This window comes from Crocuta crocuta, unplaced genomic scaffold (assembly GCF_008692635.1).
Source record: "Crocuta crocuta isolate KB4526 unplaced genomic scaffold, BGI_CrCroc_1.0 scaffold70, whole genome shotgun sequence".
Lineage (NCBI taxonomy): Eukaryota > Metazoa > Chordata > Mammalia > Carnivora > Hyaenidae > Crocuta > Crocuta crocuta.
Window position 1 is genome coordinate 979,703 of NW_027528417.1, and position 17,475 is coordinate 997,177.

A 17,475-nucleotide genomic window follows, 5' to 3' on the forward strand; every position below is an offset into this window, starting at 1 on the left:
TGTGATGGCCGTGGATGCCGTGAAACCTACAGCCTACATTGGTAAGCTTACTGCATATTACGTTAAAGTTTTCCAGACCATCAACCACGATTTCTTTCTTGCCATGTAGAAAAATATCCAAAGACTATAGGGAAACACTAAGTCAAAAAAAGCAAAAGAAACTGATAGAAACTGGGGAAGAGGAGGATGACATTACGACAAGCTAGCGAGTCGGAGTCTTACGGTAGTGTATTTCCCAGACTCCCAACGTGGAGCCTTGTACATAAGTTGTTGGAGTAAGATGTCCATATTGAACATTGTTTCAATGTTTGTGCATCAATATGTCTGTATAGAGTGGTCATTTCTAAGATCCTGCCATTTGTACAAACTGCAAAATCTAAGGTGGGGTCGGGGAATCTTTTTAGAGGAGTACCATGCAATATAATTTTCCATAGTGATGTAAGGGCTCTGTATCTGCCCTGTCTCATATGATGGCCTCTGGTCCCACATGGCTATTGAAGCGTTGAAACGTGTGTGACTCATGCGACAGAAGAACTGAAAATTTAATTTTATTTAACTCATTTTAATTTTACTCAAGTTAGCGGCCATTGTAGTGGACAGTGTAGTTTCAGACTTTAGCCCCAGCCTGGTCTTTCTAACCAGTGTAGTGGTTGAGAAGACAGATCGAGGGAGGGCTCAAGGCCATGGGCACAGAGGTAGCTCTCCAGTCATAAAAATGAGGATATTATGGACTTAGTCCCTCCCCATCCTCATACGTTAATGGGCTTGATGGAAACGCATCTTTGGGAAGAGTGCCTGCTAGGGACTTGGGGACCCTCGCTTCTGACCTGAGTCCACACACTTAATGCTTTGGGTTTTTACATTTGTGGTCCCAAGTAAAGTACCTTCAAGACACTGGCTTTTTTCGCACCCGGACGAACAATATTCTAACCACACAGTAGGGTAAAAGATGTTCTCACCCTTGGCTCATCCTGGAGTCTCTGTGCCCCGTTTTGATGAGTATGGTGGCAGTGTCTTTGGAGAGGATGGCTTTTGCACCTGGGTCACAAATAAAGGGTCTTCCTGGAGAAACCGGAGCTTCCTGATGTTAACGGGACCATTTGGGAGGCTGTTAAAATGCAGATTTTGATTCTGCAGGTTCTGGGCAGGACCTGAGATGTTGTGGTTCTTACAAAAGATGGGGGGGGTGGGCTGTGGAGCCAGAGCCCACGTGGAGGAGCAAGCCTTCAGTCCTAAGCAGTCAGGATTGTGTACAGAGCCTCCCCCTGCCCCATCTGCATGTTCTGGGACTCCGGTGGATGCCCCAAACCGTGGGTAGTCCTGAACCCAGATGTACTATGTTTTTCCTATTCGTACATCCCTACAATAAAGTTTAGTTTATAGATTGGGCACAGCAGGAGATGAAAAACATTAAACTCATAATCAAATAGAACAATTACAACAATCTACACTGTAGTATGAGTTAGACGAAGGTGGTCTCTCTCGCTCTCTCCAAACACCTGATCTGTACTGTACTCACCCCTGCTGTGATGACGCGCGATGACGGCATGCCTGCCTGATGAGGTGACATTAGTGTGACGTGGGCACTGCGACAGAGCATTCGGCCACTACTGACCGCCTGACGATTTGTCAGGAGGAGGATCACGTGCTTCTGGACTGTGGTTGACGGCTGGTCGCTGGAACCCTGGAAAGGGAAGCTCGAACGGCCTTTCCCTGTCTCTCTCACGGCCGCCACCAGGGGGCAGCAGGCCCGCCGCTCTGGCCGCTGTTGCTCCTCAGGATCCGAGCCCCCGTTTTCCTCAGCTTGGACAGATTCACTTAGAGTGAGGACCATTCCAGAACTCTGAGGCCTTCCCTGTGGGGCTCCAGTGGGAGCCAGCTGCTTTCCGCTGTGTGATCAGGCAGGCACCTCAGGCACAGCACTCAGACGACACTGGAACCTTCTCTCTGTGTCAGTTTCCCCTATAGATGCAACTGGGGACTCAGAGGCCCTGGTTTGCACCCTTAGGACCCTCAGCACCAGGATGGTGCCCTGTTTTCGATAAATACAGGCGTCTGGAATCGACCTAAAAGGTGTTTACTTTTTCCTTATTAAAAAAGCAATGTATTCTTTTAAAAATTTTTATAAAATATAAAAAAGGAAAACAAGAAAATACTAATTTTCCAGAAACTCGCCCCCCCCCCATGAATATATTTGTGATTTGGCCATTTAGTCTTATTCCATGCTTTTAATGTTATACATTTTTCTTTTCTTTTATAAAAGTGAAATGAATACATACATTTAAATTGATCAAATGTGTGTACTAAAATTTAACCGGCTTTGCCTTTTTTAGCTTGAAAGAAGAATTTCAGGCAAAAACGAAATCTCCTTTTGAAATGACTTATTTCTATGTTCTAACACTTCTGAGCACTAATGCAACTTGGGAAGATCTCTTTCCGTTTTAACTTTTAATTTTAAATCTGCTTATATATGTCTAGTAAATACGGTCATTGTAGAAAATTTGTAAAAGCACAGTCTTACGTAAAAACAAAAATTTATTGTAATTATTCTTTGGCATATTTTGTCCAGTCTTTTTGTTGTGTTATTCATCACTTACATAATCATCTTTAAAAACAGCCTGTGATTATAATGTGTAAGCAACATATTCTGATGTTTCTTTTGTCTCTTATTTAGCTTATAAAAAATTTAGAACAAAACAGATTCAGAGTTATAAGCAAGTCACCCACATCTACCCACACCATCATCAGTGTGTTAGCTCCTTTCCTTTTATGAGTCTTTTATAATTTTTTTAAAGTTATCTATTTATTTTTGAGAGAGAGAGAGAAAGAGAGAGCACGAGCTGACGGAGACGCGGAGAGAGAATCCCAAGCAGGTTCTGCACGGTCAGCCCGGAGCCAGATGTGGGGCTCAAACTCACGAACCCCGAGATCCTGACCTGAGTGAAACCAAGAGTCCGATGCTTAGTCGACTGAACCACCCAGGCGCCCCCTTTTATGCAACTTTACATTGTTGATATCATTCTCCGCTTTCTTTCCCGACATGTGGAATTTTCTCTGACCCATGGCTTAACTATTCTGAACCACACAACCGTGAGTTTATTAGACAACTGCATCTGATTGTATTGTCAAGCAGAGTCTATTTCTGCTCAGTTTCAAGTGACTTTTATACTAATTTCCCTAGTGGAAGAGTGATATTCTAGAACAGCTTTTAATGGCATGAGGCTGGCCACATGAGGGTGATGGGAGTTGCTCCTTTTCTGAGGGTCCTGTTTGCTCTGTACTCTGAGCTTTCACTGTTTTCTGTGTGTTCAGTGGTATTTTAGGATGAAGTTGGGAGGGCTGAGTCTGGGGCTGCCAGTCGGCCACTGTCACACCACACACACGTTTCTGGGGCTTCTGGCTGAGGTGACGAAGGCTTTCCTTTGTCAGGCGGTTTCCTTTTTCTCCGGAGGATGGTGCTAAGTGGGTCTTGCTTCTCTCTGGCACCTGGAGGTCAAAGGGCATTTGTCCCTGATATCATTGTGTGTGTGTGTGTGTGTGTGCGCGCGCGCGCGTGTGTGTGTTTCTGGTGCTCTGACTTGATGTGTTGAAAGGTGACCCAGGTGTGTATCAGGAGGCACAGCAGGGAGTGNACTGTCACACCACACGTTTCTGGGGCTTCTGGCTGAGGTGACGAAGGCTTTCCTTTGTCAGGCGGTTTCCTTTTTCTCCGGAGGATGGTGCTAAGTGGGTCTTGCTTCTCTCTGGCACCTGGAGGTCAAAGAGCATTTGTCCTTGATATCATTGTGTGTGTGTGTGTGTGTGTGTGCGCGCGCGTGTGTGTGTTTCTGGTGCTCTGACTTGATGTGTTGAAAGGTGACCCAGATGTGTATCAGGAGGCACAGCAGGGAGTGTGGGAACCGCAGGGGATCCCCTGGGTCCCTTCCACCGTTGTCGTGTGCTCCCTGACATGCTGTGCCCTCAGTTTGGGAAGGCGGCGCCCAGGGCTTGCTCTCAGGCCAGCCTGTGGAGACCAGCCTATGGAGTGCCTGGGGATTTACCTCCTGTGGGGCTCCACCCTGGAGCACCCCCGTGGAACCAGCCAAGCCCCCTGGCTGCCCCCCGACCCGTCATCTGCTCCCCCCGTTCCTGCACTGGTCACCTCCGTCATGAACGACTTGCACGCAGATACTTGGCTCAGGGCCTGTTGCTGGGGAAGCTGATGACCAGACGATGCCTTTTTTTCCTTTTTTCTCATTTTCAAATAGTTTGTCTCTTTTAAAGCACCGCTGCTCTGTTAGAACAGGGCACTGCACGTGCGTTCATCTCTGCACAACGTGATGGCGCTTGACGCGGTGGGTCAGGCCTGTTCCGTTGGGGGCGAACACACACGTCCTTTGTGCTCTGTAAGATGCTGTTGTAAGCCGGAGTGCTTTCTGAGTGCATCAGCTGATGCCACATTAAGCATTTGCCCTTTGCAGCATTCTGTCCATGGACGTCTTCTGAGCATGATGACTTCCTCAAGGAAATGAAACCACGGGGGTGTGTTCTTCCATTCTTTGGCCAGAGAGGTGGCTCCTTCCTCTTGGCTTTCCGCCTGCCAGTAAGACACATGGGCGGCCGGCGTGTGGTTGGATGTTGCTGTAGCGCTAAGCCCCCCTCCTGCTGTCTTACTTCCCTGAACCAGTGTGTCAGTTATCTGCTGCCGTGTAACAAATCGCTCCCCGTGTTTAGTCCCTTGAAGCAACAAGCACTTATTTCGCTCATGGTCCTGCAAGTCAGTAGTTTAGGCTCGGTTGTTCTCGTAGCTTTAACTGAATTCCTCCGAGTGTCTGTGGCCTTGCTGATGTTGGCCAGGCCCCTTCACACTTACGGAGCCTCAGTGTGGACAGCAGGACCGATTCCTCTCTGTTCTGTGCCGTCTCTTGTCCTCCCGAAGATGAGACTGGACCTTGTCCTCGGGGCAGAGGCCTGGTTCTCAAGAGAGCGAACAGAACTAAGCCAGGCCTCTTGAGGCCCCACCTCAGAACGAGCATCAAAAGCACACCCACTGCGTTCTAGAAGTCCAGAAGCCAGGCCAGAAGCCAGGGCGGGGAGGAGAAAAGGCTCCACCTCTTGATGGAAGGGCGATGCGAAGTCACTTGGCAAAGCGAGTGCACACACGGAGCGGTGGAGGAGATCGGGGGTAGCTTTCGCAGCCTCCCACAGCTGTGGTCCCTCGATTCAGAAGCACCGTCTGCTGGTTTTGCAGGACCGAACAATCGTGAGGGGCCTGCTAGTGAGACCGACATTTTCCGGAAGGCCACCGAGCACCTGGTGAAGTACATGAACTCCGGAAACCAGCTGCTGCCTAAAAACTTTCTGAAGCAAGAAGTAGTTCAAAGGTTCCTGCGCCTCCTTTCTTCTCTGCAAGGTAAGTTTGCTCTCAACATTCGGTTGTGCCAAGGTGATTCATGCTCACCAAAACTCGTTTCTAATATCTTAAAAAAGGTTTTTTTTAATGTTTATTTATTTTTGAGAGACTGAGACAGAGCGTGAGTGGGGGAGGGGCAGAGAGAGAGAGGGAGACACAGAATCTGAAACAGGCTCCAGGCTCTGAGCTGTCAGCACAGAGCCCGACACGGGACTCGAGCCCACGAGCCATGAGATCATGCCCTGAGCCGAAGTCGGATGCATAACTGATTGAGCCACCCAGGTGGCCCCTCTTTTCTAGTATCCTTAAAGAATTAATTAAAAATGGGGCACCTGGGTGGCTTAGTCGGTTAAGCGTCCGACTTTCGCTTAGGTCATGATCTCGCGGTTCGTGGGTTCGAGCCCTGCGTCGGGCTCTGTGCTGACTGCCAGCTCAGAGCCTGGAGCCTGTTTCAGTCTGTGACTCCCTCTCTCTCTGACCCTCCCCTGCTCACGCTGTCTCTCTCTCTCTCTCTCCTAGAAATAAATAAAACATTTTAAAAAATTAATTAAAAAAAATAAAAGTGATGAACTACATGTAAAACCTTCAAACAGCGCAGGACATTATTCGGTGGAAAGTCTCAATCATCCACCCTGAACTTCGGCTCCTAAATCCCATTCCCAGCATCAGCCTCTGTTTCTGGTTTATCATGTTTCCTGCAACAATTATTTTTGCATATATGACCCTTTTTTAAATACCACAGGTGATATGTTTCTCTCTTCTGTAGATGGTGGCTGATATTGGTATATAAATTATTATAGAATTGGATGTAAATTTTTTCATTAGGGGAAAATCAGGGGAGTTCCAGAAAAGAACTTCAGAGACACATTTTAGACAACTAGGGAAGATTCTAGAAACCCTAAGTAGGTGAAATTTAGTCCTTTTAAAATTGGCGGTCGGTATGGGCTGTAACGCATTCACTCGGGCCATCCAAAGGGCTGAGATTTCTTAATTTTCCAGAGAATGCAGGAAGGGGTGGCCTGTGGAATGAATAGGCTCTTCAAGGTATGCAGCAGACCTTTGCAATTAAGGCTGGGAGTTTTGCATTTGGGTCTTAACTCTACCACTTACCAGATCTGTAATTGGGCCTTGGGCTAATTATTTAGCCTCACAAGCTTCCGTTTCCTCAACCCTGCATTAGCTAGGGTAGTAACCAGCTGAGATGATGGACGGAGTTGTACTCCAGGGTCCTGCAGAATTGTTTTTCTTGTTCTCAAGTGACTATTTTCAATACTAAGGTGAATATTCATTTTAGAAGCCTTAGGGAAAGGTGGGAAGCAAAAACTAGCCAATGCAAATTAAATTGCCCTTATTGCTCTTGATTTCTTCTCTTCTTCTCTTCTTCCCTGCTTCCTTACTGCTAGGATTGCCAGGCAAACTGCAAAAGGCCAGTTGAATTCTAATTTTAGATAAACAACGAATATACCTTAAGTATGTCCAAATATAGTACGTGGAATATTTCAAGTGGTGTTCACTTGCAATGCAAATTTAACTGGCATCCTCTGTTTTTATTTGCTAAACCTGGCAATTTACTCACTGAGGACCTCTTTGAGAAGTTTTCCATCCCTAGGCTATACCAGCGTCGTGAACTGGGATGACCATTATTTTGTCTCCATGCATCAGAGATCAGATGGAAATACTTAGCATCTCGTGGTAGGAAATTAAGAACTGAGGGTTAAAACCATCCTCTCACTCCTATCCAGCAACTCTTGAGATTGTAATTATTCTGTAGTGTCTCGTTGTATTTCAGTCTTCCTTAAGCAGAACACACTCTTAATATTCTGCAAAACGTAAGCCGGGCTCTTGCCCTTCTAATCTCTGAAGCGTGCCCTGACTCACGTATTCTTCCAAGGCACAGTCCTCTTTCTGCCCTCCTCCTGGGCCAGGCTCTACTCTCCTTCGAGAATCTCTAACCCTCCCAACCAGGTCACGTGGCTGGTGCTTATACTGATGCTCATGAGGGGTTGAGTCATGTGCTCAGAGTAATGACTTGCTTCTATTTTCCCCAGCGCTTCAAAATACTGACTAGTAATTTATGTTAACTATGCCTACATGCGTGGGGTGGTTGGTCTTTGGGGACAGAAATCATACAAACCCTTTTTTTTTGGGCGTGTGGTGTGTTCTTATTTTTGAAAGAAATCCCTCCTGACCTGGTCTGTGAGATTAACCGTGACTGCGCCAACACCTTCATCAAGTTTTTGCTGGAGAAACAGAAATGGCCCGAAGTGCTTCTGTTGCTGACCCGCAAAGTAAGTGGGGAGCCGCCCCTCGGAGACTCCCTCATCAAGGGCTGCAGCTTCTCCAGTCTTGACCTCTGCACCGTCATCCCCCGCCTCAGCGCTTGGGACCCTCGGAGGATGCAGCTCCTGGGCTGCCTCATCGACAGAGGAGGTGAGACGGCCCGTGATGAGCGCTGGAGACGTGGCCCCTAGGGTGGCAAGCCACCGCTGGCCGTGAGGCTTTCACTTGACGTTGGAGATTCCCCTGAATTTTGCCCCATTCTCTTCTCGGGGAGCTTCTCATTTTGCCACAGGGACCGAGTTAATGCCCTGGCAGTGGGTGCTGGCCCGTAGGAACTCTGCGCTTTTGTAAATTCCTCTTACCTCTGTTGTCTTCTGCCTTGTGTGCGGAGGGAGCCCTTGGCCCTGGGTGTAGCCCACCAGCGGTCTTTTCCTTCCGACGGCCGGCTGGACTCTTCCCTCCACTCAGCCCTCCACTCAGGATGCTCTGTGCATCCCCGTCAAACTCTTTGACATTCTTTTCTCATCAGTGCATTGGGATTTGGTGCTTGTTTTTAAAGAAACGGCCAGATAATTGGTGGGTGGAAACATCTCCTGCCATAATCAGCACAGTCCCACTTGGCTCCGTGTACGTCCGGAGTATGCTGTTGAGTTTGTCTCCTACCTTCCTCTCTTCCCCCGCCCCCACTCTTTCTTTCTTTCAAGTTTATTTATTTACTTTGGAGAGAGAGAGAGAGGGAGAGAGAGAGCGAGCGCATACAGGCAGGGGAAGGGGCAGAGAGAGAGGAGGACACAGAATCCGAAGCAGCTCCCGGCTCCGAGCTGTCAGCAGAGTCGGACATGGGGCTCGAACTCATGAACTGCAAGATCATGACCTGAGCTGAAGTTGGACGCTCAACCAACTGAGNCTCTGCCTCTGCGTCCTTGTTTGTAAAATGAGAATGCTAACAGTCCCCGTTCCTTAGGGATGTTTGAATGTTGAATGAATTCACGCACGCAGGTTCTTGGAAGAGCCCCGTGGCTGCGTGGTCTTCAGCTTGCTTGGCTCTTTGAGGGGGCAGGGCCTTTACTGGTCCTTGGCTGTCAGCTCTCAGAGGGCCGTGCAAAGGCTTCGGGTGTGGACTGGACCCACACGTTCCAGGAGGTAGATGCAATGCCTCCTGTGCTTTGTTTTTTGAAATCCATTCTTCTGAGCGGAGTGTTATTACCTTTGCCTGGAAACCAGCCGTCGTGCAATTTCTCCTTTGTTCCCGAGTCAGCAAGCACTTGGGAAGCACCTCTCTGGAATCAGTTGCTCGGGACCAAGGACAGAGTCAACGTGTGGCTGCTGGGGGCAGATTGTAAGGGTGGAGGTCGGGGAGCCTGTGGTGCAGAGGGGGTGTGGACCGAGCTAACAGGAAGCCGATGCTGGGGGTGGAAGATGACATATGAGGGTAGAAGGGCATCCTCGGGAAGAAACTTGGTAGAAGCAAGGATGTCAGAAGCCACGCTCGTGTCCTGACCACCTACTGACACCTACCTAGGGTGTCAGGCAGGCACCGGGATTTCGTTGTTCACGGGCCCGTCCCCACTCCCGGCAGTACTGAAGGTGGGGTCTGGGGGGCGCGAGGGGGAGCAGAGGAGTGGGGGGCGGCACAGCCCACGCACCAGATTCCTGACGAGTTCGGCTTTCACCCTGAGGACTCTGGGAAGCCTTCGCCTCCCAGAACGGATGGTGGGAAGAGGGGCTGAGAAGTCGGGTCAGCATCAGCTCTTGGAGAAAATGGTAGAAGGAGTCCCCTCCGCAGGTGAGCCAGGCTGCACCCTGTCACAGGGATGTAGCTCACGGGCGCCCCTCTCCTCTGCCTCCTCAGCCTTGCCCGACGGTCTCCAGGACGGCCAGCAGACGCCGCTTGGCCTGTGCCTGAAACATGAGGACTTCGAGCTGGCTTTTCTTCTCTTGACCAAGGGCGCGGACCCCCACAGTATTACCCTCACGGAAGGTGACACCCCCCTGCACGCAGCACTCCGCATCTTCTTAGATATCAAAGGTAGGCTGTTATTTTTTAAGCAGTCTTTTCCTTGAAGAGGCAGCTGGACATTAGTACCGATGCTGCATATGCTTTTTCGTCTTTCTGAGTGGGAACACCGACGCTCTGAAGAAGGCCCATTTCTTGGTCAGGCCCACTTGTCTCCTGGCCCCTCAGCCATGGCTTGATGAGAAGGGGCAGCCGTCATGGCGAGTGGTCGGGGCGGGCTGACTGAGGAGGGCTCTGAGGCTGGCTGTCCGTGGCCACCAAATACTTCCTAGTTAACTTGCACCATTTTCAGGGGCCCTGACGTAAGTATTACGTCAGGAATACTATGAAGCTATTTTAGAGCCTGTCAGCCTTGACACTGTTGACATTTGGACTAGATGGTTCCTTGCTGTGGGGCTGTCTCGTGCATTGTGGGATGTTTAGCAGCATCCTGGGCCTCTGCCCGTTAATGCCAATCGCACCTCCCAAACTGTGACAACCGCCAAGGCGTCTCCAGACGTGGCCAGATGTCCCTCGGGGAGCAAACGGTCCTTGGTTGTGAACTTCTGGGTTGTCAAGTACTTGGGGGAAGTCCGGGGTTCTGAGATGCCCTGGCTGGGTCCCCGGGGAGAGTGGCTCAGCGCTCACAGGGGTTCCTTTGTGTCTTGCAGCGGACATCGGCTTTAGCTTCCTCAGCCACCTGCTGGACCTGTTCTGGTCCAACCCCGCTCAGTTTTGCTACCTCAACCCCAACATCCAGGACAGCAACGGGAACACGCTGATGCACATCGTCTTCCAGAAGGGCATGCTGAAGCGCATGAAGAAGCTGATAGACCTGCTGGTGAAGTTTGACATCAACCTCAACCTGAAGAACAAAGAAGGCAGAGACGCGCTGTACAGGATTAAGAAGAACGATGCGCTGCTCCTGGCCTGGAAGAAAGCTCAGACGGAGAGCCGGCGAAGGGGCCGGCAGGATCCTGCCGCCCACCCGGGGCGGCTCCTGAAGCCCGCTGCCCCCAGTCACCCGCCTCAGCTCAAGTCCCAGGGCTCATCCAAGTCGCTGTCGTGCAGCCTCACTGCCAGGACCCTGCCTGAAGGGGCCGCGGTCCCCGACAGCTGGGAGACGCTCCCGGAGGCGCAGGCGACGAGGCAGGAGCCTGGGGCCAGCAGGGCCTGCTCTCTGCGGGAGCGCCTGGTGCAGGACCTCACAGGCTTAATCCAGCAGGTGGAACTGAGTCCGCCCCTCCCGGAGGACTGTCCCCACGACCCGGAGTCCCCGGAGGCAGGAGCCGGCATGGAAGTAAAGAAGGACGAGCTCCAGCGAGCCCTGGGGGCGCGGGGCTCGGACTCCAATGGGAACAACCACGCCGTCCTTGAGGCCGGGGGTGGACGTGCTCAGGCGGGCCCCGGGGCCTCGCAGCTCGTTCCCACCGGCCACAGAGAGAGAGAGGGCGGTGAGGACCCGGGCAGCTGGAGCGCGCAGGAGATCGAGACCTGCCTCCAGGACTTCGAGAACATGACGTGGGAGATCGAGTGCACTTCGGAAGCGCTGAAAAAGCTGGCCAGCAAGGTGATGACGAAGGTCATGAAGAAGAAAGTCATCCTCGCCATCCAGCAGCTGGGGAACGGCGAGTGGACCCAGGGCCTGCAGAAGCGGCTGAAGCATCTGAAAGGAAGCATCCAGCTCTTCGAGGCCAAGCTGGACAAGGGGGCCCGGATGCTGTGGGAACTGGCCATCGACTTCTCTCCTCGATGCAGCGAGAACCCAGAGAAGGTCGTCACCGCCGAGCGGAGCCTCCACTGCCCGGAGAAGTCGGGCCGGGTCTACACGGAAATCATCCGGATCTGGGACATCGTCCTGGACCACTGCAAACTGACAGACTCCATCCGGGCCATCTGCAATGCCTACAACCGGGGCCAGTCCTGCGTCCTGCGGAAGAAGCTGAAGGGCATCCACCAAGGCCAGCTGTCGGCCAGCGTGAAGGTCGTGAAGCGCATACCCCGCTGCTACGTGGAGGACACGGAGGCCGAGAGGAGCCGGGAGCACGTGGAGCCGGAGTACTTCCCGCCCGCCAGTGCGGTGGAGACAGAGTATAACATCATGAAGTTCCACAGCTTCAGCACCAGCATGGCCTTCAACATCCTCAACGACACGACAGCGACGGTGGAGTACCCCTTCCGGGTGGGCGAACTCGAGTATGCCGTGATCGACCTCAACCCCCGGCCGCTGGAGCCCATCATCCTCATTGGGCGCAGCGGCACCGGGAAGACCACCTGCTGCCTGTACAGGCTGTGGAGGAAATTCCACAATTACTGGGAAAGGGCTGGGCAGGCGGGAAGCCCGCTGCTGGCCAAACAGATGTGGCTGAAGAGGAGGCTGGAAGAAGAGCCCGGAAGGGAGGGGCCGGGGCCGGAGGAAGAGGGGGAGGAGGAGGAGGAGGAGGAGGAGGAGGAGGAGGAGGAAGGCTCCCCGGAGGTGGAAACCGTGGACAGCATAGACGAGCAGCAGGACGGCGAAGCCTGTGCAGGGGGGCCCGGTGGGGAGCCGGGGAGCCCCGGCCAGGGGGCAGAAGCGCACCCGCCCGAGGACCCCCAGCAGCTGGAGCACTTGCGTCAGATCTTCGTGACCAAGAATCACGTCCTGTGCCAGGAGGTGCAGCGGAATTTCGTCGAGCTCTCCAAGTCCACCAAGGCCACCGGCCACTACAGACCGCCGGAGCCCGGCGCCTACAAACTCCAGGACCTCAAGGACGAGAACTTCCCCCTGTTCGTCACATCCAAGCAGCTGCTGCTCCTGCTGGACGCGTCTCTGCCCACGCCGTTTTTTCTGAGAAACGAAGACGGCAGCTTGAAAAGAACCATCGAGGGGTGGTCCACGCAGGAAGAGGTGACCATCCCCAACTGGCAAGAAGACGAAGAGGAAGCCGAGGGGGACGGCGACAACGGCGAGGAGGAGAGAGCTGCAGAGGCGCGTACGTGTGACAGAGACCCCCGGGTGTACGTGACGTTTGAGGTGTTCGCCAATGAGATATGGCCCAAAATGAACAAAGGGAAAACCTCCTACAATCCCATTCTGATATGGAAGGAAATCAAATCTTTCCTGAAGGGGTCCTATGAGGCCCTCAGCTGCCCCCAGGGGAGGCTCACGGAAGAAGCGTATAAGAAATTAGGGAGGAAGCGGGCCCCCAATTTCAAGGAAGACCGGAGCGAGATCTACAGTCTCTTCTGCCTGTACCAGCAGATCAGGTCCCAGAAAGGTTATTTCGATGAAGAAGACGTTCTGTACAACCTGTCCAGGAGGCTGTCCAAGCTCGAGGTTCTCCCGTGGTCCATCCACGAACTCTACGGCGATGAGATTCAGGACTTCACTCAAGCCGAGCTGGCGCTGCTGATGAGATGCATCAATGACCCCAACGCCATGTTCCTCACGGGGGACACGGCCCAGAGCATCATGAAGGGGGTGGCCTTCCGCTTCAGCGACCTGCGCTCCCTGTTCCACTACGCCAGCAAAAGCACCGCGGACAAGCAGTGTGCCGTGCGGAAGCCCAGGAAGGTCTACCAGCTGTACCAGAATTACAGGTCCCATTCGGGTAGGTCGGGGTGCGTGCTTGGGCGCTGACCGTGCACTGCTTTGGTGAGGCTCTTGTGGCTGAAGTGAGGGGGGCGTCGTGGGGTTGGTGAGGAAACGCACCCGTGACTAAGAGATCCTACGGTTTCTGCTGCGACTCGTTCTTAGGTTGGTAATTCAAGCTGCGTGTGAGTGGAAGTTGCCTCTAAGGGGCTTCGCCATGACCTGAAAAGGTTACAGGGAAACATTGAAACTGCTTGAGAACGTCTGTTAAGACACTTGGGAAATGTGCTGGCACCATATACAGCGATATGCCAGCGACAAGTCCTCAAGCCCCAAAGCGGCTTTGCCCTCAAGGAGAAGCCAAACCTAGAGGGCTCGGAGGCATAGGAAATAGCGCACATTCAGGTGCTTCTCGCTTGAGCCTCAGGCGTGCCCCTTAGGCACGGTGCCGGGCAGCTGGCACAGAGGGCCTGTACTTGACCCTCATACAGACCCTGCCAGGTAGGCATCTGTCCCATTTTTCAAAGAATACCAGGGGACAGAGGGCTTAAGCAACATGATGTCCGTGCCAGAGTCCATCCTTTATGGGTTATAACCGCTCACCCCGTGTCCTGCGTGTGTCCACGAACAATAGTGTGTTACTTGACACGCTTAGAAACTTTACCCAATGGCATCATGCCAGACACATCTTTCTGCCACTTTGTATTTTTGCTTCATGCGATGTGTTGAGATTTCTGTGTATTGGTGATGTGGAGCTAGCCCTGCGTCTGTAACCCCCGTCGACATTCTGTTTTATGTCTATAGCACCGTCCGCGACTCAGTTTCCAGTAACGGGCATTAGGCTGGTGGCAGTGTTTTACTATGCCCTGTAATCTCGGAGTGAGCCTCCCTGAGCAGATCTCTCTGGATCTGTTACAGCCTCTTGCTTTGCTCTTGCGTCGGTGTGAAGGGGCCTCTGGTGTGGTTTGAATTTCCATTTTCCTGAGACGTGGCACCTTTTCATGCGTTTACTGGCTATTCTGTATTCTGTGAATTGTCCGCTCTCCTTTGCCTGCCTTTCTAATGAGTTGTTTTTCTTACCGATTTGTTCAGAGTTCTCTATGAATTTTGCCTTCGTATCTTTTGTCGTTGATTATGTTAATTGCAGATCCTTCTCCAATTGTGGGGCGTGTCTTTTTAACTTTGTTGTGGGAAAGCGGTTTTACTTTATGGTGTTCTTTGTAGGAAGATACTTTAAGTTTTAACCTATGAGTGTTTTCTTTTATGATCTGTTGTTTTCTGTCTTAAGAAATTCTTCTAATCTGGAGTATTTAAGTTATTCTCTTATATAATCTCCTAGTGATTTTAAAATTTGCATTTTACATGTAAGCAGGTATTTCATGTTTATTTGTTTTTGAGAGAGAGAGAGAGAGAGACAGAGCACGAGCAGGGGAGGGACAGAGAGGGAGACACAGAATCCGAAGCAGGCTCCAGGCTCTGAGCTGTCAGCACAGAGCCCAACGCGGGGCTCGAACTCACAATCTGGGAGATCACGACCTGAGCCCAAGTCGGATGCTTAACCGACTGAACCACCCAGGCGCCCCTGTAGGCAGGTATTTAAATGTGGGTAAATTTAATTAACTAAATTTAATCTAAACCGTATGTGTGGTGTGACATTGTCTTTATGGACCAACGCTGCTTCTCTGGTCTAGTTTTACTTTTTTCCGTAAGGAGAATCAGTTGTGCTGACACCACTCACCTTTTGGCCCATCTTAGCCTCTGATTTGTAAGGCTGCTTTTCTCCTGTATCTGTGACTCCCTGTTTTCTCTGATTTGTCTCATTTGTCTGTCTTGTACTATTATCACGATATCACATTTCCATAGTTATCAGAGTCTCTGACTCTTTGTAATTTTGATCGGCATTTCATTGAACTTACTGCTCTTTGGGAAGGATTCACATCTTTACATCACTGAGATTTCTGAACCATGACCTTGGCATATTTCTCTATTCAGATCTTCTTTTAGTGCCTTCAATAATATTTTATAATTTTCCCCAGATATTTTACACAGCCGTTAGATTTATCCTAGGGATCTTATACTTTTTGTTACTGTCACGACTGCCCCCTTTTCCCTCTTATTTATTTATTTATTTATTTTTCATTTCTAATCAGTTATTACTGGTATAGAGGAACACTGTTGGGTTTTATATGTTGATCTGGTTAATTTAACAATCTTGCTGAACATCCTACCTTTTAGATTTGGCATTTTTCTGCAGATAAGGGCAGTCTTTATCTTTTTTTCTATATTTATCATTCTTTTTTCCTGCTTTATCTCATTGGTTAGGACCTTAAATAGTAGCTTTAACAGGCATCTGTTAGAGTCCAAATAAGATGGTACTAGATTTTGGAGACTTTATAACAGATGCCTGTTTTTTCTGAAGTTAATGAGAACATTTCTAATATTTCACCACTTAAGTTCTTCTTTTTTAATGTTTTATTTATTTCTGAGAGATAAAGAGAGAGAGAGACAGCGTGAGCAGGGGAGGGTCAGAGAGAGAGGGAGACACAGAATCTGAAACAGGCTCCAGTCTCTGAGCTGTCAGCACAGAGCCCGATGCGGGACTCGAACCCACGAACTGCGAGATCATGACCCGAGCTGAAGTCGAATGCTTAACCGACTGAGCCACCCAGGCGCCCCATGTTCTGATGTTTCTCGTAGGATTTGATAGATACTCTTTTTCTAGATGCATCTCAGGTTGGCTATGGTTTGGTGGAATGAGAAAATACATACCACATATACATGTACACATGCACGTATGCATTCTCTCTCTACCTCTCTCTCTCTCTCTCTCACATACACACACACACACACACACACCCACACACACACACACGCTGTAAAATTAGATTTGTTCAGCTGAAGAGTCAGAAAACGATCGGAAGGCAGGTGGCCCCCCAGAGTGTAGGGGACACCACACAACTCACCCCATCTTCCAGGGCTCCGGAAGTCCTCACGGATGTTGTATGTGAATTGCAGGACCTGGCTGGGTCTGAGCAGTTCGACTTCTCGTTCTCCCACGATGCTATCCCTGGGACTTGGACTGGGTAGGAAGAGCTGGCACAAGGTAATTTGTGCTCTTAAGAGGAAATAGAGCCCTGGCGCTCTTGCAGCCGTTCAGGAGTCATTTATTGAGCCCCTACCCTGCCTAGCACTGTGTGTGGGCTGGAGACTGACACACGTGACTTACTCTTTGTGTCCTCAGGGAGTGGCTCCGACGGCTCCCATTTTCTCTTGCTGGAGCCAGTAGAAGGATCTGGCATGAGTAGTTGAGTGAGCCCCTCACTCTGATTGGCCCTCTGGTTCAGGGCCACTGCTCTGAGTGGCCGTTGGCACGGTAGAGCCTGGCAGGCGGAGTTGTGCCCGGGACCAGCTCTGCTTACTCTGGCTAAGTCACCCATCAGGACAGCGACTGCATACGCCCCGTCTTCCGCCTCCTCACTCAGGATGGAGGGAAGACTGTGTGGATACGTTTCTGTGTATAGAACCAGAAAAAGCCCAGAGGAGATATACCAGATTTTAGAGACTTTGTGAAACACAGAAAATGTTTTAAAAAAATTACAGGCTACGCTACCTGTAGGGCCACCCACTGCTAATGTTTTGTTTTATTTCTTTTTGATCTTTTTTCTTTATATACATTACATGCATTTATCATGTATATGTGTTTGTTGATTACAGAGTAAATATATACTCTGTTTACTGAATATTTTCCCTTATGTTGTAGAATTTTTTTAAAATTGAAGTGCATATAGTGTTGCATTCACCTGTTTGTTTTTATTTAAAAATTGGTTAACATTTATTTATTTTTGAGAGAGAGAGAGAGGGAGACAGAGCATGAGTGGGGTAGCAGAGAGAGAGGGAGATACAGAATCTGAAGCAGCTCCAGGCTCTGAGCTGTCAGCACAGAGCCCAACGCGGGGCTCGAACTCATGAACTGTGAGATCACCACCTGAGTTGAAGTCGCATGCTTAACTGACTGAGCCACCCAGGTGCTCCCACATTCACCTGTTTAAAATATACAAGTTAGTGGTTTTAATATATACTTAAGGTTGTACAGCCATCACCAACACCTAATTCCAGAACATTGTCATCACCCTAAAAAAGAAACACCGTACCACAAGCAGTCACTGCCCGTACCCTCACCGGACTCCTCTGGGAACCCACTCATCTACTCTCTGTCTCTGGATTTGCCTGTTCTGG

The 17,475-nt window shown here is 50.4% G+C and overlaps 1 protein-coding gene across 1 annotated transcript in view; it reads left to right on the top strand.

Annotated features, from left to right (window-relative positions):
* Nucleotides 1-17,475, top strand: part of TRANK1 (tetratricopeptide repeat and ankyrin repeat containing 1) — a 73,402-nt gene that overhangs the window by 25,523 nt on the left and 30,404 nt on the right. Inside the window, exons 9-12 of the mRNA XM_077754258.1 lie at nucleotides 5,231-5,392; nucleotides 7,568-7,822; nucleotides 9,525-9,701; nucleotides 10,340-13,258. Coding sequence (XP_077610384.1) covers nucleotides 5,231-5,392; nucleotides 7,568-7,822; nucleotides 9,525-9,701; nucleotides 10,340-13,258 — 3,513 coding nt within the window. The remainder of the gene's footprint in view (nucleotides 1-5,230; nucleotides 5,393-7,567; nucleotides 7,823-9,524; nucleotides 9,702-10,339; nucleotides 13,259-17,475) is intronic.